General features: G+C 37.8%; 1 protein-coding gene across 1 annotated transcript in view; it reads left to right on the top strand.

Annotated features, from left to right (window-relative positions):
• ATP13A4 (ATPase 13A4) overlaps nt 1-23,027 on the top strand; it is a 131,226-nt gene that overhangs the window by 64,296 nt on the left and 43,903 nt on the right. The window contains exons 8-13 of the mRNA XM_080818045.1: nt 5,088-5,157; nt 15,272-15,406; nt 17,730-17,900; nt 18,977-19,134; nt 19,728-19,916; nt 22,348-22,409. Coding sequence (XP_080674171.1) covers nt 5,088-5,157; nt 15,272-15,406; nt 17,730-17,900; nt 18,977-19,134; nt 19,728-19,916; nt 22,348-22,409 — 785 coding nt within the window. The remainder of the gene's footprint in view (nt 1-5,087; nt 5,158-15,271; nt 15,407-17,729; nt 17,901-18,976; nt 19,135-19,727; nt 19,917-22,347; nt 22,410-23,027) is intronic.

Raw genomic sequence — 23,027 nt, 5'->3', positions numbered from 1 at the left:
CTTTTTGATAAGTGTGGCCAGAGGTTTATCACTCTTATTAATTCTTTCAAAGAACCAGCTCCTAGTTTTGTTGATTTTTTCTACTGTTCTTTTGGTTTCTATTTCATTGGTTTCTGCTCTGATCTTTATTATTTCTATTCTTCTGCTGGGTTTAGGCTTTCTTTGTTGTTCTTTCTCCAGCACCTTTAGGTGTAGGGTTAGGTTGTGTACTTGAGACCTTTCTTGTTTCTTGAGAAAGGCTTGTATCGCTATATACTTTCCTTTCAGGACTGCCTTTGCTGTGTCCCAAAGATTTTGAATAGTTGTGCTTTCATTTTCATTTGTTCCCATGAATTTTAAAAATGCTCCTTTAATTTCCTGGTTGACCCATTCATTCTTTAGTAGGATGTTCTTTAGCCTCCATGTATTTGAGTTCTTTCCAACTTTCCTCTTGTGATTGAGTTCTAGTTTCAAAGCATTGTGGTCTGACAATATGCAGGAAATGATCCCAATCTTTTGGTAATGGTTGAGACCTGATTTGTGACCCAGGATGTGGTCTATTCTGGAGAATGTTCCATGTGCACTAGAGAAGAATGTATATTCTGTTGCTTTGGGATGGAATGTTCTGAATATATCTGTGATGTCCATCTGGTCCAGTGTGTCATTTAAGGCCTTTATTTCCTTGTTGATCTTTTGCTTAGATGATCTGTCCATTTCAGTGAGGGTAGTGTTAAAGTCCCCTGCTATTATTGTATTACTGTCGATGTATTTCTTTGATTTTGTTATTAATTGGTTTATATAGTTGGCTGCTCCCATGTTAGGGGCATAGATATTGAAGATTGTTAGGTCTTCTTGTTGGATAGACCCTTTGAGTATGATATAGTGTCCTTCCTCATCTCTTATTATAGTCTTTAGCTTAAAATCTAATTGATCTGATATAAGGATTGCCACCCCAGCTTTCTTCTGATGTCCATTAGCGTGGTACATTGTTTTCCACTCCCTCACTTTAAATCTGGAGGTGTCTTCGGGTCTAAAATGAGTTTCTTGTAGGCAGCATATTGATGGGTTTCGTTTTTTTATCCATTCTGATACCCTGTGTCTTTTGATTGGGGCATTTAGCCCATTAACATTCAGGGTAACTATTGAGAGATATGAATTTATTGCCATTGTATTGCCTGTAAGGTGACTCTTACTGTATATTGTCTCTGTTTCTTTCTGATCTACTACTTTTAGGGTCTCTCTTTGCTTAGAGGACCCCTTTCAATATTTCCTGTAGAGCTGGTTTGGTGTTTGCAAATTCTTTCGGCTTTTGTTTGTCCTGGAAGCTCTTTATCTCTCCGTCTATTTTCAATGATAGCCTAGCCAGATATAGTATTCTTGGCTGCATGTTTTTCTGGCTTAGTGCTCTCAATATATCATGCCAGTTCTTTCTGGCCTGCCAGGTCTCTGTGGATAGGTCCGCTGCCAATCTAATGTTTTTACCCTTGTATGTTATAGACTTCTTTTCCTGGGCTGCTTTCAGGATTTTCTCTTTGTCGCTAAGACTTGTAAATTTTACTATCAGGTGACGAGGTGTGGACCTATTTTTATTGATTTTGAGGGGCATTCTTAGCATCTCCTGGATTTTGATGTTTGTTCCCTTTGCCATATTAGGGAAATTCTCTCCAATAATTGTCTCTAATATACCTTCTGCTCCCCTCTCTCTTTCTTCTTCTTCTGGAATCCCAATTATTCTAATGTTGTGTCGTCTTATGGTGTCGCTTATCTCTCGAATTCTCTCCTTGTGGTCCAGTATTTTTCTCTCTTTTGCTCAGCTTCTTTATTCTCTGTCATTTGGTCTTCTATGTCACTAATACTTTCTTCTGCCTCATTTATCCTAGCAGTAAGAGCTTCCATTTTTGATTGCACCTCATTAATAGCTTTTTTGATTTCAACTTGGTTAGATTTTAGTTCTTTTATTTCTCCAGAAAGGTCTTTTATCTCTCCGGAGAGGGTTTCTCTAATATCTTCTATGCCTTTTTCAAGCCCAGCTAGAACCTTGAGAATCATCATTCTGAACTCTAGATCTGTCATATTACCAATGTCTGTATTGATTAGGTCCCCAGCCTTCGGTACTGCCTCTTGTTCTTTTTTCTGTGGTGAGTTTTTCTGCCTTTTCATTTTGTCCAGATAAGATTTGCTTTCTCCTCCTCTAGAATTCCGCTGTTCTTGGTGAGCGAAGTTGGTCTTGGCTGGGTTTCTTGTTGATCTTCTGGGGGGGGAGGGGCCTGTTGTAGTGATTCTCAAGTGTCTTTGCCGCAGGCGGAATTGTACTGCCCTTGCCAGGCTAAGTAATCTGCTTGGGTTCGCTTTCTGGAACTTTTGTTCCCTGAGTGCTTTCCGTAGAGTTCCGGAGGATGGGAATGAAGATGGCGGCATCCCAATCTCTCGGCCTGGAGGAGCCGAGAACTTGGGGTCCCACTCTTCAGTGCACCCTCAGAGATAAGCGCCCAACTGCCCCACCTCTCTGGCCTGCGGTTGCACCTATAGGAAAGCAGTCAATTGCTGGTACTTGGGGAAAAGCGCCCGGTCGCTTCTGTCTCCGTGGCCTCCAGCCGCGCTCCGAGCCCACCCAGCCTGCGACCAGCACAAGGTAACCCCAGGCTGAGAGCTCCCTCCTCAGCTTTGTCGCTGTAGCCGGCTTCCCCGCTCTAATACCTGCGAGCTCTGTGGCACTCAGACACCCCCGGTCCTTCTGTGACCTCGCGGGACCTGGGGTTACACTGACCCCGACTGGGCTCCCCCCCGGTTTAGCCTCTGGAGCGATGTCCCTCTGCAGAGCACACTTTTAAAAGTCCTGATGTTGTGCTCCATTGCTCCGCCACTTGCCTGGAGCTGACCCCTCCCCCCGCGGTCTGTCTTCCTGTCGCTTTGGATTCACTTCTCCGCAGGTCCTACCTTTCAGAAAGTGATCAATTTTCTGTTTCCAGAATTGTTGCTTTTCTTCTCTTCGATTTCCCGTTGTATTTGTAGGTGTTCACAACGGTTTGATAAGCTATCTAGCTGATCTCCTGCTACCTGATGTCGTCTCAGCCTGCCACTTCTCCGCCATCTTGACTCCTCTGATGATGAACATTTTTTCATGTGTCTGATAGCCATTTGTATGTCTTCATTGAAGTGTCTGTTCATATCTTCTGCCCATTTTTTCATATGATTATCTGTTTTGTTTGTGTTGAGTTTGAGAAGTTCTTTATAGATCCTGGATATCAACCTTTTGTCTGTACTCTCATTTGCAAATATCTTCTCCCATTCTGTGAGTTGCCTCTTTGTTTTGTTGACTGTTTCCTTTGCTGTGCAGAAGCTTTTGATCTTGATGAAGTCCCAAAAGTTCATTTTCGCTTTTGTTTCCTTTGCCTTTGGAGACATATCTTGAAAGAAGTTGCTGTGGCTGATATCGAAGAGGTTACTGCCTATGTTCTCCTCTAGGATTCTGATGGATTCCTATCTCACGTTGAGGTCTTTTATCCATTTCGAGTTTATCTTTGTGTATGGTGTAAGAGAATGGTCAAGTTTCATTCTTCTACATATAGCTGTCCAATTTTCCCAGCACCATTTATTGAAGAGACTGTCTTTTTTCCACTGGATATTTTTTCCTGCTTTGTCGAAGATTATTTGACCATAGAGTTGAGGGTCCATATCTGGGCTCTCTACTCTGTTCCACTGGTCCATGTGTCTGTTTTTATGCCAGTACCATGCTGTCTTAGTGATCACAGCTTTGTAGTAAAGCTTGAAATCAGGTAATGTGATGCTGCCAGTTTTATTTTTGTTTTTCAACATTTCCTTAGCAATTCGGGGTCTCTCCTGATTCCATAAAAATTTTAGGATTATTTGCTTCAGCTCTTTGAAAAATACCAGTGGAATTTTGATCGGAATGGCATTAAAAGTATGGATTGCTGATTCTTCATTATTCTTATAGCTATATACCAATGAATTCTAAAGTGGCTTTTAAGTTTATAAATATTTCAAATCCAAATATTTCTTTTGAGTTTGACGTTCATAGATTCAACAATCTATTTGATTCAAAGCCACTTTTTTCAGGAAGATTTTTATTGCTTCCATTGGCTATATATGCTCCAAAAGCACATTTTCACATTTTTTCCTCTTATTACTGATTGTAATGATACCTTTATGTTTGTGATTATTTGATTAAAACTATTTTTCCCGGTGGGTTGTAAATTCCTTGCTGGTAAGAATCATATCCTTTTTTTCTTTTTTAGCCATTGCATCTCCACCTTTTAGCATAGTCCCTGGCACATAAACGTTGTTTAATAAAAGTTGAGTGAATGCAAAAATGAATAAAAGAATAAGTTAACAATAGAACACTCTATCTTTCACCTTATATTATTCTACTAATCATTCTTAGGACATATTAGTCAGATCTGTAAATGGTTTGATGTCAGAGATTTAGGGGGTGTCTTAAATAGCAAAATCAGAATAAAAAAATGAATATACTAAATAATTAGGAGTTTTAACTCCTAGAAACAGGTAATTCTTTTACACAACAGTTTCTTCATTAATGTGAAATCTAATATAATTTTATTATATCTTTCTTTTCTATCTTTTTATGGATTCACTCTCAGTGTCCTGTGTATTTCATATATTAATACAACATATACTATGAGGAAATAGCAGGCACCACCAAACTCTTTATAAAGTTATAGATTAGGAACTCTGATGTGGAATAACTCAAGCCCAAAATAATGCTTAGTTCTTGAAACTATTTAGGTATAAACACATATCTTGAATGATTAAAGTTCTTGATGTTCTCAACTGAAAGAACTAAAGACAAATTTATGGTTATCAAAAATGACTTTGAATGAACCGAGCAGGCTGGGAAATTCCCTTCTACCAAAGAACTCATACTTCTTATTGTTGGTAAGCAGGACAGCAAGCTAGATGACTTTTCTGTTGACTGATAGGCTACTTAGTCCTTCATTTTTAGCCAGCGTATTCAGTCAGGAACAAGACAGTGTTCTATCTTTAAAGATACTAATGCTTTACTGAATTAATACTTCAGATGTATCTTCAAATAAATAAGCCTTTTCCTATTTTCCATTCCTCTCTTTCAGCAATCTGTAAAACTTCACCGCCTCGTTGAATCACATAATAGTATTACAGTCTGTGTATGTGGGAGAAAAGGTAAGTCTCATTAATTTAGATTAATTTAGATCTATGTGTGTGTCAAAACAGGATTCAAATTTTTATCTCTGTTTCTACTACTCTCATCTTCATATGCATTTTTTTTCTGTACATTTACCTAATGGAATGAAGTGCTTGAGGCATTTTCGCCTTAAAAAAAAACTTTACTGGGGCGTCTGGGTGGCTCAGTGGGTTAAAGCCTCTGCCTTCGGCTCAGGTCATGATCTCAGGGTCCTGGGATTGAGCTCTGCATCAGGCTCTCTGCTCAGCAGGGAGCCTGCTTCCTCCTCTCTCTCTGACTGCCTCTCTGTCTACTTGTGATCTCTGTCTGTCAAGTAAATAAAAAAATCAAAATAAAATAAAATAAAATAAACATTAAAAAAATCTCTATTGAGATAAAATTGACATATAATTAACTGAACATATTTAAAATGTACAATTTGATAGATTTTAACTTATGTACATCTATATAACTATCCATGAAACTATCACCATAATAAAGATAATGACTATCCATTACTCTCAAAGGTTGCCTTGTACCTGTTTGTAATCCTTCTTCTCAACCTCTCTCTCTCCCCATCCCCATCCTTAGGCAATGATTTTGCATGTTTAGAACTGTATATAAATGGTATTATCCAGTAGGCATTTTTATGTCTTTTATAACATATTTTGGGGTAATTTTACAGGGATCAAATTCATAATTATTTTAAAATGTGTCCTTTTGTTAAATATGTCAATAGTTTATTCCTTTTTTATTCCTGAGGTGAACCCCTGTGTATGGATAGATTGGTTTGTATTTCCATTCACTCACTGGTGGGAAATTTGAGTTGTTCCTAGTATTGGGCTATTACAAATGATGTCTCGATGAAAATTTGGGTTCAAGTCTTTGCATGGACATACACTTTCATTTTGTATGGGAAAATACATAATTGTGGAATGGCTGGGTCATATGGGCAGGTAAATGTTTAACTTTTTAAGAAACTTCCCAACTGTTTCCCAAAGTGTTTGTACCATTTTGCATTCTTACTAGCAGTGTATGAGAATTGTAGTGCCTCCACATTCTTGTCTACACTCGGTAAGGTCAGTTTTTTAAAATTTTAGCCATTTTAACAGATGTGTAGTGGTATCTCATTGTAGTTTTAATTTGCATTTCCCTAATGACTAATGGCACTGACCATCTTTTCAAGTGCTTATTTTCTACTTATATATCTTCTTGGCAAAGTGTCTGTTCAAATCTTTTGCTTATTATGTTGTTTTCTCTAATTAGCTTTTGAGAAGAAGTTCGTTCTATATTCTGAATCCAAAGCCTTTATCAGAAATATGATTTGTAAAGATCTTCTCTCACTCTATGACTTATCGTTTCCATTTTCTTTACAGTGTCTCCCAAAGGGTGGATATTTCTACTTCTGTTAAAGTCCAGTTTATCAAATTTTCCTTTTATGGGTCTTGCTTTTTGCATTACATCTAAGACACCTTTGACTAACCCAAAGTTATTAAGGTTCTCTGTGGTGTCCTAATGTAAATAAGTGCTTCATATGTAAGTTCTTAATGAATATCTATTCAATAAATTGAGGTGAGGTATTTTTTGAGGTTCAAAAATACATTTTTATAACAATACAGTAGGAAAATATGAGTTATTTTCTTTCTAGAATGAGTTCATCAAATCCTTCTCAATATGAAGGGTTACAAGCTGGAGCCCTGCTTGGAAATTCTACACATCTGGGAAATTTGTTAAAGGTTAGAGTAGATTGAACAGATTTAACAGTATTTAACAACTTTGTTGCATAGGAGGGTAGGGAGTACAAAGAAGGAAATTTTCCTAAAGGATTGAAGTGTCTGAACAATGCATTTTATCAAGAAATTATCGACATTTTTCAAAATGGGATAGTAATTATGAGTATGGGCTGGTGGATATAATTCTAGTTTTTCTTTATCCAACCCTATGAACATATCTATCTGGTTCCCAGGAGAGGGGGCCATAATTAACAACTGCAACAGATATTTTCCTATAACACAAAGTAGCAAACAAAAATCTATAAAATTTGTAGCCCAAGCAGAAATGATTTGGGTTCCAGGATCAAAATGTTATATGAAATATAGAGTGATGCCCGCTCTCACACTTTATGTCAGACCTCCATGAAATGGGGTTTTTTACAAAAGGGAAATGTCCTGCATGAGAGAGAGAAAGAGAGGGAAATACACACTCAGATCAAATCAAGTGTTGCCAGTTTAACAGTTGGTGGCAAAACCCAGGCTGTTTGCTTAGGTTTATTTACTTATGGCTGCTAAAATTTTGTGGTTGCTCCTGGAAAATTGGATCCTTAGTAGGGTTTATAACCAAGTTAGCTTTGGTGAATAGAAGAACATGTTTTTGAACTCATGAATAATGAGCAACACTGCCACCTATTCCTTTCATGAGACCATTGGTGAAGTCCTTGGTGGTTAGCTGATAGCCATGAGTGTATTGTTTTGTTTTGTTTTGTTGTTTTGTTCTGTTTTCTCCAGGTATAAAAGGCCTTCTCCAGACTAGACATCATTAATGTGCCTTCTAATGGACAAATATACTTGCAATCTTTCAGAACAATTCTTTGCTCCCTACTATAAATTAGCATAGATCTGGTCTTCTAGTTCTCTTTCCCTTCAGGCACGATAGGAAATTTCATGTAGTAGGTGGAGTTCTGCCCGCTGTGAAGAAGAATGATGATGGTCTTCTCCACAGTCATTCTGGGACTCTTTTAAGCCAGGATCTAATACCACTAAGTGTTTAGGATTCTTTCCTGCCTATTAATGGCAGTAAAAAACTTCATCTGAGGTCTTAGATGTAGTTGGGGAAGAGACAACAGAATGACAGAATTGGGAAGACATGTTGGGCAGTGAGAAAACTGTTTTTGAAATTCACTTGGACTTCCACCATCTGCTGAGATTTTATTTTGTGTATAACTCTTCTACTTGATAGTTGAATGCTGTTGGGAACTCGTAATTTATATGGTCAGTCTTATCAAATAATGTTAAACTCATGATAGATGGGCAGTCTCCCTTAGAGATTAATAGTGACAAACACAAAACAAAAACTACATTGTTTTTTAAAATTATTCAGTTTTAGCTTTCACATTTAGATCTATATTGCATTTCAATTTTTTTTAATTGAAGTTCATTCTTTACAAATAGACATTCAAATATTTCAATACCATTTGTTGAAAGGGCTGTCCTTTCTCCACTGGGTTGTCTTTGCATCTTGGTCAAATATTGCTCATACACAGGTGGATCTGTTTCTGGACTCCCTGTTCTATTCCACTCATCTATGTGCTTGTCTTTATACCAATGCCATCAAATGCCTTTATAATTAGTTATGCATAAACGATGAATCTTGGAACACTGAAAAAATAAAATAAAGTTTTAAAAAAAAAGGAGGGGTGAATGAAGAAAAAAAAATAGTCTTTAAATAGGATAATTTTAGTCCTTTAGCTTTGTTCTTCTTTTCAGTGTTGCTTTGCTGATTGGAACCTTTGACTTAGAATCAAACTGTCAATTTCTAACAAGAAAAAAACATGATGAAAAAAAATTTTTTGGCTGTATTTATTTATTTATTTTTAAAATTTTTTATTTCTTTTCAGCATAACAGTATTTATTGTTTTTTCACCACACCCAGTGCTCCATGCAATCCGTGCCCTCCCTAATACCCACCACCTGATTCCTCCGACCTTCCACCCCCCGCCCCTTCAAAACCCTCAGGTTGTTTTTCAGAGTCCATAGTCTCTCATGGTTCACCTCCCCTTCCAATTTCCCTCAACTCCCTTCTCCTCTCCATCTCCCCTTGTCCTCCATGTTATTTGTTATGCTCCACAAGTAAGTGAGACCATATGATACTTGACTCTCTCTGCTTGACTTATTTCACTCAGCATAATCTCTTCCAGTCCCGTCCATGTTGTTACAAAAGTTGGGTATTTGTCCTTTCTGATGGAGGCATAATACTCCATAGTGTATATGGACCACATCTTCCTTATCCATTCGTCTGTTGAAGGGCATCTTGGTTCTTTCCACAGTTTGGCGACTGTGGCCATTGCTGCTATAAACATTGGGGTACAACAAAGAGGCAACCCACGGAATGGGAGAAGATATTTGCAAATGACAGTACAGACAAAAGGTTGATATCCAGGATCTATAAAGAACTCCTCAAACTCAACACACACAAAACAGACAATCATATTAAAAAATGGGCAGAAGATATGAAAAGACACTTCTCCAACGAAGACACACAAATGGCTATCAGACACATGAAAAAATGTTCATCATCACTAGCCATCAGGGAGATTCAAATTAAAACCACATTGAGATACCACCTTACACCAGTTAGAATGGCCAAAATTAGCAAGACAGGAAACAACATGTGTTGGAGAGGATGTGGAGAAAGAGGAACCCTCTTACACTGTTGGTGGGAATGCAATTTGGTGCAGCCACTTTGGAGAACAATGTGGAGATTCCTCAAGAAATTAAAAATAGAGCTTCCCTATGACCCTGCAATTGCACTACTGGGTATTTACCCCAAAGATACAGATGTAGTGAAAAGAAGGGCCACCTGTACATGATGAAATTTTGATTAGGATTGTGTTGAACCTATAGATTAATTTGTGAAAAATGGATATGTTAATAAATTTGGGTCTTCTGTCTTATGGATATGGTATATGTCTCCATTTTTCAATCTTTGTTAATTTGGTCTTTGAATTCTCTCAGCGATGTTTTGCAGTGTTCGATGTATGGGTCTTACACATTCTAAGATGCATTCCTAAATATTTCATGATTTTGATGCTATCGTGAGTGGTGGTTCAAAAGGTATATGTTCAATTGTTCATTTGCTAGTAGCTTCTTTAAATGCATGTGATGATTAGTCTCTACAGACTGTCATGTCTGTATTCTGAAGTCAGGGACACCTCTGGATTTTGTCCGGGTTCCCCCTTCCTGCACAATGGCCTGGGAACTCTCTAAAGACAGTAAACTGAGCAATTGCAGGGCACCTTCACTTGTTTCCTGTCTTTTGTTGTTTATGTTAGGTTTTTAAAACCATTGTTTCATATATTTTGTATATGAATATTGATACATACACGAATCGATACATATATGAATATATGTATATCACACTTGTTTTGGAGGGGAAGATAAATCTGCTCCTTTTTGTGGCTGAAGTAAAACTTCCCTTTTAAAAAACACCCTCATCATTTTCTTGTTTAACCTTTTGTGATGAAATGTTTTGCATACATATAACAATGGGAAGAATATGATAATGAAATCCCATGTAGCAATCACTTAAGACTTAACAATTATAACACATTGAATCTTTTTCATCCCTCTCTCTGGATTATTTTTGAACTATCCCAGATATTATATAATTTAATTTGAAAAAAAGGCAGTATATATGTAAAATATAAAGATTCCTTTTTAATTCTTTTACCTAAAAAAAACTAAAATAATTCCATAATTTTAAAAAAATCAGTTACATAGAAGGGTTGAAATTTTCCCAATTGAATCACAAGTGTGTGTTTATACATGCATATATTTTCAAATAATATTCAAAGAAAGCCTACATCTTGCTATTAGTTGTTAAGTCTCTAGGTTCTTTGAACTCTACACGTTCCTTCCTTTATATCTTACTTTTTTCCTCACAAATTTTTTATTGAGGAAAGCAAATAGTTCATCCTAGGGGTTTTACAGTTTAGATTATATTGGTTACATATTCATAAAATTATTTAACACGATTTTCTGTGATTTACACTTCCTGTAAATTGGTTGTTAGAAGCTTGAGTTTTTGACAAGAATATTTCATAGTTGATATCGCATACTTCCAATAAGAGATACATACTGATTATCTTCTCTTTGTGATGTTAGCAGACATAAATGTTTATGACTTAGATTAACTATTTCATTAAGAGTTTGAAATTTCTACTTCTATCATATGATTTTCACATACTAAGTGGAATATTTATATAAAGAAAAACACTCTCCTCAACTATTTCATTACCCTGAGATTCAGTTTGTTTAAGAAAGACAAATTAATGTTTGATTATTTCCTTTTATGTACCAGCTTTCAGAATAATGGGTTGATCCTCTAGCATTACCTAAAGGATTTTTTAGTGTCTTTATGCATTCATATGGGTCGACACATTTCCATCCATGGTGATTTTTATTCTTACTGTGCTCAAATTTTCTCATCTTTGGCTTTTGAGTGCCTCCTCAGGTTGGCTTCTGAATTCTTCTGCTATGACCCCAGTAGCCTTTAAAAGTTTTGTTGCTTTCTGATACGATATGATATTCCAAACTTACCTTGGACAATTCCTGCTCCAAACCTGGACACATCCTTTTTTCCAAAGAGCTCTTATATAACATTATAGTCCTCAACCAGAGCGCTCAGAGTGTTCATTTCTATGGTGTTAGTCACTATTGCTTGGCCTTTTCAGAAGACAGACCTAGTCTTCTGACATTTCTTTTTAGAGAGGGAGAGAGAAAGAGGAGGGGGAGTGGCAGAGGGAGAGAAAATCTTAAGCAAGCTCCATGCCCAGCCCAGAGCCTGACACAGGGCTCAATCTCGCAATCTTGAGATCATGACCTGAGTCATAATCAAGAGCTGGATGCTTAACAGATAGTCACGCAGGAACCCCATCTTCTGACATTTCGAATTCAAGTTTAGAACTGCGGACTTTTTACTTAACTTTGTTGATTTTACTTTAGTCTCTCCTTTATCTCAGAAGTTGCAATTCTCAATGACAGCAACAAATTACTCATTTGCCCTATACCTCATACACAGTAATCTCAGAGTTGAAAGCCAAAACACCTGGGAGGAATATAATTCCTAAAAACAATTTGAGATTTTGTTGGAGTTTTTCTTTTCCCCTGTTTGTGATATACCATATGAAATGTACAAATTATACGTTAAAAAAAAACCACTTATGTTTCAAAGTTACTTGAAATGGTTCTTCTCTGTATGGTTATATCAGCAACTCAGTAGGTTTATCTCATTCATTTTGCTTTAGATTTTTAGTGTTAACTTTTCAAATATATTTTTGTATTAGTTTATGTGGGTATTATACACAAATATATGTTATATAAAATATATAATCATAGACTTAATAAAATTATATATTAAATATCAAAATAAAATATCAAATAATATAGATATAATATCAAATAATGTATCAAATATCAAATAATATATCAAATAAAAAAATAGATATTATATCAGGGGCACCTGGGTGGCTCAGTGGGTTAAGCCTCTGCCTTCGGCTCTGGTCATGATCTCAGGGTCCTGGGATTGAGCCCCACATCGGGCTCTCTGCTCAGCGGGGAGCCTGCTTCCCCCTCTCTCTCTGCCTGCCTCTCTGCCTACTTGTGATATCTGTCAAATAAACAAAATCTTTAAAAAATATTGAAACATAGTTGATGTATAATATTATATTAGTTTCAGGTATATTTACATACTTAAATATGTTTCCTAGAGATTCTTTCATAGCAGAATATATAATTTTTTTTTTTTTTGCTCATTATTTCAGCTTTCTAGTACTCTTGTGTATGGGGGAACCATTGTTTATTCAATCAGTTCTCTATTGAAGGATTTTATTTTATTTTATTTTTTAGTTTTTTACTATAAAGATAGTGTTGTAATCAAAAGGCTTGTGCATATATTTGTTTTTTCTTATTTCCACCAGTCTATCTTTGGCACAGATTTTGAGAACTGAAATTGCTGAGTTAAAGAATAAATGCATGTATGTTCTTTTGCTAGATAGATCTAGCCAAATTTCTTTCCATGGGGATTGTACCAGCTTGTGTTTGTGCCAGAAATGTGTGTTTCCTCATAGACTTGTTGACAGAATATGCTGGCAAACTTTTACCTTTTTCTAATTAGCTAGGTGGGCAATGTTAGATGTATTTATTTTTTTCTTTTTTTAGGAAATAACTTAAAACTTACAGAAAAGTTACAAGAATAGTTCAAATAACTTTTTCCCTGAGCCATTTGAGAGTAAGTTGCCAACATATGGCTCTATGACTCCTACATATTGTAGTGTATATTTCTCAAAGACAAGGACATTCTTCTACATAAATGACAGTGCAACGATTAACATCAGGTAGTTAATATTGACATATTAATAGCAACTGATGCTCACACCCCATTCAAGTTTTTCCAGTGCTCTTAATAATGTTCTTTATAGGAGAGGATTTGGAATTATACAGAAATATTGTTTGACACATCTCTTTAATCTTCAATCTTTCCTTGACTTCATGATCTTGACTCCTTTGACTCTGGTTATTTTGTGGAATGTCTCTCAATTTGGATTTGTCTGATGTTTCCTCATAGTTAAATTCAGGTTATGGACTTTAGGCTGGAATATCATAGAAGTGATCCCATGTCCTCATTGTTTCCTCTCAGGTGGTACATAATTTAAATTTGTCCCATTACTAATGATGTTAATTTGGATCACTTAATTAAATAGTATCTTCCAGGCTTCTCCATTGTAAATTTACTTTTTTGTCCTTTGTAATTAATAGCTGTTTTGTTGAGAGATACTTGAGACTATATAAACAAGCCATCCTCATTAAATTTACCCACTAGTTGTATCCATTGCCATTTCTTAGCTGAATTATTACTTTGATAGTTGCCAAATCATGATTTTCTAATTACATCTTTTCTCCCCATTTATTTATCCATTTACTTATATCATATGGACTCATGAATTGCTATTTCATTTTATGGGTTATAGTTCATTTATCGTTATTTACTTGATGCTCAAATTATTACAGATTTGGGCAATGAGAGCCTGTTAAGTTGGCTTTGATGTTTTTTCTCTCCGCCTCCATCTTTCTTTGAGTACTTTTTTACTTAATGGTGCAACAAAATATTCCAGTTTATATGATTTTTTTTTTTTTTTTGGCCAGCTTTGTAATCAGCCATTTCCTTAAGAAACGCTGATTTTTTTGGGGGGGAGGAATAGAATTTAGAAACCAAAATTTGGGCACTAGATATGTACATCATTATTGGAATTTCATTACTCTTAGTCCCTCTCAGAGAACAGAATTAGCGAATATATGTATAAAAAAGACAAGCAAACATATTTTATATATGTATTATACATATTCATTTATATCTATTTTATTTTTTATCTATTATCTATTGAAAACCATCAGTTTACATTGTTGTCTCCAATTCTAATCCAATACCACAGTGTTCAGTCTAGTTTTATTTCCATCTATATTTGTAACTTCCTTTCTTCATAAGAAACCTGGCTCTCATTAGCCTCATTATATCTACTCACTCTATCAATCCCTACTGGGTGTAACCCATCATCTCTCATTACTGATGCTCTCCTCCACTTTCATGTAGACATCTTTTTCACTGCTTGGACTCCAACAGCTCACACCAGGCCACTGTCACCATTGGGGCCCTCCTCTTCCTCCTTGGGCTCTGACAACATGCCCCACACCAGGTAAACCCCTGTCCATCCTGGTTAGTCTCCAACACCTGCAGCAGGCTGCCAACCACATCCCCAACCTTCTGCAAGAATGCCTAGCTTGTTTAACCTCTATTGCTTTGGGGCTAAGGAAGGAAGGAAGGAAAGAACTACAAGAAAGCAGACAGGAAGGAAGGCAGGCAGGCAGACAGGAAGGTACTTTCAATTTTTAAGTTATGAATAAGAAGGAGATCTCTTCAAATGTTTAACATGCCACTTGCATTGTGTGTGTGCATGCACACATGTAAAATGCTAGCATCTCTAGCAATTTTGCTATAGTCATTTGCTATACATCTCTCTTTTCTTCAGGAGTTCTTTATATATCAGCAATGTTAACTTTTGTAATATAATGTAATATAAGTTTCAAACATATTTTCTGAATTTGTCTTTAGTATTTTTCTCTGCTTATTTATTTATTGTTTTACCACACAAAGGTTTTAATTTTATGTAATTTATTACTTTTTTCCTTATTGTTTTCAGATTTTGAATCAATGTTGAGGAACAGCTTCCTTTTAAAAAATGTCCCGGTTGTTTTTTCATTGATATCCAATTAAGGGAGTTGTTAGATTATGTTTTTGTGGGAAAAAAAAATCTGACTTGACTCTGCCATCTCACACTTTCAGCTGGAGTCCAAGAGCTGGAATCACGCTTCCTGGTACCTGGAGATCTATTAGTCTTGACAGGGAACAAAGTGCAAATGCCATGCGATGCCATCCTGATTGACGGCAGCTGTGTGGTAGATGAAGGCATGCTGACAGGTATGGTTCTGTCTCACGACTTACAGCCTCTGCAAGCTCTCCCAGCTTCCTCCTCTATCTGAACAATAGTGGCAGAGGATGGGGCTGCTGTGGGACCTTCTCACCGTTAAGTCTTACTTAACTGTCCTGCTGGATGGTTCTGAGGGTTCAAATTAAAGCTGCTTTCTATGTGCTAAGTTTGATACAGTTGTAACTTTCTGAGTGCTTAGCATTTTCTTCTTGAACAAAGGGTATTACAACCCTGTCATTTTATTTTAAAAGGCTGTAGAGATCATTAGACATTTCAGAATCAACTGTGACTTTTATGTTTAGTGTTTTCATATAAAATATATATTCAAATAAACTTGGAGGATATGAGAGCTGTTGATGACATTCTGAAACCCAGATGGTCAAGTCCGAGCTCTTTTTGGCTTGGCTTGAACAGGTCAAGAAGTTCATGACACAGGATTTGGCACATCTGCTGCTGTGAAAATACACACTAAGAATTTTGGACTAACTTTATTTCATTTTTAAATAATATGCTAGAGCTGGGAGGGACCTTAGAGTTCACTATGTCTCATATGGAGATATGGAAGCTGAGGTCCAGAAAGGCGAAGTGACTTGTTCACGGTCACAGTGCTTTGAGTTCTCATGCATACCTTTGAGGAGATGTTTGCCAACATTTCTGTAAGATAAAGAAGAATCATAAAGTCTTTTTCACAGATGGACCAGGAGGCCGAGAAGACACACTGACTTACTATGGTTCCCATGAAAGCCCAAATTGGATCCATTTCCCCTGGGCAGCCCAGGAAGTCATGAAAGAGACAAGAACACACGTCTTTCTTCTATTAACTTTACCAAAAAACTTTTTAAATGTGTGTCATGCCAGGTTTCTTCCTATAAGGAATATGTAGATTTTTAAAAATCTCTTAATACTGGGACTTTTGCAATGCTAAGGACCATTTTCTTGCACAAGTGCAGCATATATATCTGGCTTTGTACTGCCCACTCTGCAAAGACCAGTGGAAGGCTTTGTAAGTTTTGTTTCTCAGACAGGTCCCTAATTATTTCCATAACTTCATTCACCACCTTGTACTAACACTTCAACCTGCCCCAATCTGTCCCTACTGCACTGGTAAAAGTCACCCATGTCCCAACTGCCAAATCCAAAGAATTCCGTGGATTTCTCTTATGGGCCTCTCTGCTGCTATTGACTATTCTGACCATCTCTTCCTTTGGTGAACTCTTCTCCCTAACTTTCCAAGATTGTGCCTTCTCTCCAAGTTCTTCTGTGACTGACGACACTATCCAGTGTCCCATGCTGCTCCTCTTCCCCTGTACTCTTCATTGTTGGTGTTGCTCAGAGCTATGTCCTAGTCCTATCCTCTTCTATCCTCACACGTGGTGCCTAAGTAATCTCATCTCTCCCATAGCTTTAATCATAGTCTGTAAGGTGGGGAATCTGACTAAATGTCTCTGGCCTCTCCCCTGAAGTCCAGACCCAAGTTAATAATTGCAAGACATCTCAGCAGAGCCATTCCACAAGGTGTCTCCAACTCATGGTGACCAAAGGCAATTCTTCCTTCCTCCTATAATCCCTGTGTTGACAACGAACCCTACCCTCTGCTCATTTTCGCCAAGTTGGAAACCAGGAAGCCATTTTGAATTTCTCTGTCCCTATGACCTGCCAAGATAAAAAGAACTCCCTAAATTTTATAACTTCTTACCTCTTTATTTCTCAAATCCAGCACTTTCTCTCTGCTCCCACTGCCAACTGCTGTAGTTCAGACCATTCTGTTTAACTGGATGTCCAGCCTCAGTCTCACCAGACTTCAGTCCACTCCCATACAGCAGACAGACTGCTCTCTCTTATACACAAATATGATGTTAGTCTCCTGAAGAAAGCAGCGAAATATCTCCCCACCCTCCTTCTGCCACTAATGCCTACAAAAACCATTTCAACACTTAAATATGTGCACTTAGGCCATCCATGCTTTGGCTTCTACACAGGTCTCATAGCCACTCACTCCCCAACACCCTACATTCTGGAACGTACAACTTGCCATTCCCCATGTAGCTATTTCTAGCCTTTTTAAGCATCCATGTGTGATGTTACAAAATTTATAACATTTATAATATAACACTATACTTATTTGTCTGGACTATAAATCTCTTAAAAAGAAGAACCATACTTCTTTCTCCTTGTATACCTAAAACCTAGGGTTGTCCCTTCCCCCATGGCAAGCTTATAACAAATGTCTGCCACATGCTGAGTGAGAGCATGCATGATTTAAAAGAGTGAAGGCTCCTTACCTCACAAAATGAGATGCTTGTTTTTTTATAGGAGAAAGTATTCCAGTGACTAAAACTCCACTACCCAAGACAGAGAGCTCTGAGCCCTGGAAAACGCAGAGCGAAGCAGACTATAAACGACATGTCCTCTTCTGTGGGACAGAGATTATCCAAGCCAAGGGAGCCTGTTCTGGGACTGTGAAAGCAGTGGTGCTGCAGACTGGTGAGTTAGGAGCTTTTCTTTTATTTTGTTACTTTAATGAAATATTTTTGCTCCATTTTTCTAGTGCCTTAAATTTATTAAGTAAGGAATAATCTTTAGGTAATAAGCCAAATATATATAAATTTTTATATTTTAAGTGTGAATTGTACTATGGCATATGCCTTTTTAGTAAAAATAATACTGATGACAATTACTATTTATGTGTTTTGTAGTTTATAAACTATTTCCATGTATCAAATCAGCACAGTAAGGATGCCTTTTTCAACTTTGTATGTAAATAGGCTGAGTTCAGCACAATCCAAGCAGACTTAAAAAAAATTACACAGCTATGCACTGACAGAGCTGGACCTAGAACCTAGATCTTTTAACCCCAAATTCCAAGTTCTTTCTAACCCTAGGCAGGGTTAGCAACTGAAAGCTTGACACTGAGAAGTATTAGAAATTAAGTCCATTGGTATTTAGTAGGTCATATGGTCTAAAGTCAAGCAACGTGTGTGTGTGTGTGTGTGTGTGTGTGTGTGTGTGTGTATGTGTGTGTATGAATGCTCATGAGTCATTCCCTCAAAATGATGTTATACTTGGGGGTACCTGAGTGGCTCAGTCAGTCAAACATCCAACTCTTAATTTTGGCTCAGGTCATGATCTCAAGGTTGTGAGACCGAGCCCCATGTTGAGCTGGGCACTCGGCACAAGTCTTGTGCTTGTCCCTGTCTTTCTGCCCCTAACTCCACTCTCATGCATGATGTCTCTAAAATAAATAAAATCTAAAAAAAAAAGAAGATATGCTTGGAAAAGCTGTGCTCTAACCTCAGTACGGTGGTTTCCTTGCACTGGAATGCATTGAAATTGAAAGTAGAGAGAAGAAAGATCAGAGAGGAATAGGCTCTGAAATAGGTGTGGGGAGATATTTCCATTCCAGCACTCAGCTATTTTCCCAATTAGCCTTTAATAGTCCTTGGGCTTAAGCACTGTTTAAATACCTCTAGAGAAAAACGAAGGCCATGTTGAGGCTTAGAAGAGTACTAGCAGTAGGATATGTCATCCTGAGAATGTGGAGTGTGTGCTTGTTACTCCAGGATTCAACACTGCAAAAGGTGACCTCGTGAGATCCATTCTCTACCCGAAGCCAATGAACTTTAAGCTCTACAGGGACGCCATCATGTTCCTCCTGTGCCTCGTAGGGACAGCAACCATCGGGATGATCTATACTTTGTGCGTCTATGTGCTCAGCGGGGTAAACTGCTTTTGTTCTTTTACTACGTGCACACATAGACTTGTCTGTGTATAATTTACACTCTGCGTGTTAACCTTAACCTCAGGCATGGTTTACAAACCTGGGAAGCAACGCCGAACACTGAAACCTGCACATACACTCACAGTTCCCCAATATCAGAGACTGATCACCAAGTAATATTATAAAAATAAGATCCAGAGGGACAAAACACTGTTTATTGAGCTATCAACATACCTCTCATCTGGTACACTTCTCCTTACACTATTTTTTTCATTTTCAATCTGAGAATTTATTTATCCCAATAATGTAGTGGCTTATAGGTATTAAATAAGGAATTTAAAATAATATACCAGATACCCAATGTCGGTGATGTCATGGCAGATTTGTACATTGTTCTCCGCTGGCCGTAGTATGAAGCATTACAAACTTTTTCATTGGACTTTGAAAAACTTATGAGAGCCATACTCTTTGACCCTCTTTTATCATTTCTGGGAATTTGACCAAAAAAGTAAAAAAAAAAAAAAAAGCCATATGCACCATGCTATTCAGGACTGCTTTACCTGTTAATGCTGAAGAGTGACTTTTTGTCCCAGGAGCCTCCAGAGGAGGTGGTGAAGAAAGCCCTCGATGTCATCACAATTGCAGTTCCTCCTGCTCTGCCTGCTGCTCTAACCACAGGCATTATCTATGCCCAGAGGAGGCTGAAGAAGAGAGGCATCTTTTGCATCAGCCCACAGAGGATCAATGTATGTGGACAAATAAACCTTGTCTGCTTTGATAAGGTATGTGTATTTCACCCTCATTCCCATCACCATTTTATCATCATTGTCATCTGGTGCAGGTTCTTCACACTCTTGTGGGGCAGGAAACAAAGGATGTAGCATTGGACTTCATTTTTTCTCTGGTTGGGTGTGTGATCTAGGAAAGGCACATCTCTTGGGCTCTCAGATGCTGAGGTTTAGAGGAGGGAGAATAGATACAGAATAGTGACTCTTTTACAGTCTTTCCAGCTCCAATATTCTATAAAACACAGTTAATTAAAATAGCATTCTGTCCCTCCTGGTCAAAGCCCCATACAAAGAACAAAACTGAAACCCTTTACTATGGTCACTGCTGTATCCCTAATGCTAAGAATATTGCTTAGTCTATAGTCAGTGCTCAATAAATGTTTATTGATTTAATGAATGAGTAAAAAAAGGAAGAGTTTATTTAACTGTGTTTTACTCGGTTAATTGGACTTGGTTATAGGAAAACCCCAATCAAATCCTTACTGTATTTTCGCATCTGTTGTATATTGCTTAAAATTATCCTTGATTATTTGCCAGTTATTCATAACCAGCCTCTTAATCTACCTTCTCTTGAATGTATTCTTTTGGTCTGTGTCTGTACTAGTTGAGGGTGTGAGCTGCGAGGGGGAAGATGGAGAGGACGGGCTGTTTTGTGCCCGGGTCTTAATTTGTAAAGATGACTGATGACTGCAGAGAGAGGTCATTGCTTTTGAAAGAAGTTTAACCTTACTCACAGTTCTCCTGGTCAGGAGAGGCCCTCACAGCTTGCCGTGTGGGGCCACGGGAGGAATGTCAGTCTTTGATGAGATAGCAAAACAGGAGTGAGGGGAATGCTCGGGCCATGGTCTTTATTGGGATCTCTCCAAGGAAAGCAAGTCAGGCCATAGCTTATGATTGGTTACATTTGAATGATTTGGGTGAGCTTTGGGCTATAGGGTTGTCTCTGGCACTTGGCCCTGGGATGATGAAGGCAGAGAACTATTTCCTCCTGAGGAGGAAGGGCCAGGTAGAAGATTGGTTAGTTCACACGTCAAACACATGCTGAATTCCTTGCTACCTCTGTAAGAATTGGCCAACCCCAGAGAAGCAGTCTTTCCTTAGGAAGGTTTTAAGATGTCAAACCATCATAATATAGATAGAGAAAATTAATGTGATTCAAGGGTATTCGAGGCAGGTGGACATGGGCACACAAATGGATTCAGGAAAGCAATAAGGCTTGTGGTTCTGACCAGAGAAAGACATTAGTAATGGGAGGCACCTTTACCGTCTGGCTAAGATATTCATACATACTCTTTAGGGAGTGGGGAAACGTTGAGGTGTTTTTGTTTTTGTTTAATTGTTTTTCTCTTTTTTCTTAATTTATTTTTTATTGTGACAAAATGTACATTAACCATTTTAGCCATTTTTAAGTGGCTCTAAGTACATCACTACTATCCAACTTGAGAATTTTTCCATCTTCCCAAACTGAAACTCTGTGTCTATTAAACAGTACATTGGGGGTTTTGATGACAGAGAATTAAGGGGATCAGAGTGGTATTTTATATATATATATATATATATATATATATAATATATATATATTATATAATTATATAATCACTGAGCAATCTACCAAGATCAGAAGGTTAACATGGCTCTTGCCAGCATCTCAGTATTATTTTGTGATCAAACTATCCTAAGAGAGAAGGCTGTTATGGGGATCATCTCCTTGAACCTGGCAAAAGAAGCAGGGGTGGGAAAGACAATTATGACATGAATTTGAATGAAATAAGTAATAATTATGAGTAATTATCATTACAGTTTGGTTCTACTCTCTGTCAGACATTAAGTTAAGCACTTTGAATTACCTCATTTGATGTTCACAACAACCTTATTTGATTATAAGCATGTTACAGGTAAGGGCTCTGATGTTCAGATGGATTAAATAATTTGCCCAGGTCATACAGCTGGTGTTGGAAATGAATCCAAGCTCTTCATCCTTATCCTGCACTGAGAGAAATATCAATAAGCACCTTTTTTAAGGTGTCACATAGCTAACCATCTGTTTAGAGCAGGGACAAAGTCTATTCCCATCACTTATTTCTGATGACATACTTTTTATCTTCCACTCGCTGAGCCTTCTTACAGGCTTCCCGAAACTTTCCCATCCATTTAGTCTACCATTAGATCCTCGAAACCAGCCTCTGGAGAAACAAGGCCGGTACTGCTTTCTTCCTTTTATCTCCAGCTTGGCCAGACAACCGATGTGAGCTCACCGAAGCTTCTGCCTGGGACCCCAGCCACCCACTTCATTGTGACCTCCCTTGAAGTGCTGATCTCAGTAATGTGTTCGTGACATATATTTCCCTGTTAAAACATACCTCATGGGTTGTCACGATAGGGCTGCGGAATCTTCAGAGTAAACCGAGTGCTTGTTTTTGTTTAGACAGGCACCTTAACCAGGGATGGTTTGGATCTCTGGGGAGTCGTGCCCTGCGATAGGAGTGGGTGAGTACCCTGGACAGAATGCATTCGCATTTCTCTTTCCCCAGAAAAAATATTTTCTCCTGAAAATTAATAATGAAGACATTTTGACTTTGGCTTTGGAGCAGTGGTTGCTGTAGTAGCTTCATGGAATTTCTCTTTTTGAATACTCCCAAGTCTTCCTAAAACATGCATATCTCCCTCCACCACCCCCTGCCCTATGACACTCACAAACCTAGGAGATGGAGGGTTTTCAAGTCCTTGCTAAAATGTAATTTGCAAAAAAAAGTTAAAAAATATATAATGTAATTTGCTGTCATCATATTAGCCAGGGGCCGAAGTTGACCCCTGGGTACCTCTTTAGAGAATACCAGGACACTGTTTATTCGGGAAGTACGTTTCTTGCACAAACTGAAGCCTTCAGGTGCGCCAGGAGGAAGAACGCTGCACGGATCTGGGTACACTGAGTTGCAGGAAGAGGAACACCTGTGGAGCCATAGCTAACGCACTTATTTTCCTGGTACTGTAGTTCTGGAAACTCCACCTTTTGGTTGCCAGAAACTCCTCCTGTCTGGCCAGAAAACACTCTTTTTTTTTTTTTTTTTTAATTTTTTTTTCTTTTCAGCGTAACAGAATTCATTG

The sequence above is a fragment of the Martes martes genome (genome assembly GCF_963455335.1).
Source record: "Martes martes genome assembly, chromosome: 1".
Lineage (NCBI taxonomy): Eukaryota > Metazoa > Chordata > Mammalia > Carnivora > Mustelidae > Martes > Martes martes.
This window is presented reverse-complemented; position numbering and strand designations above follow the sequence as displayed.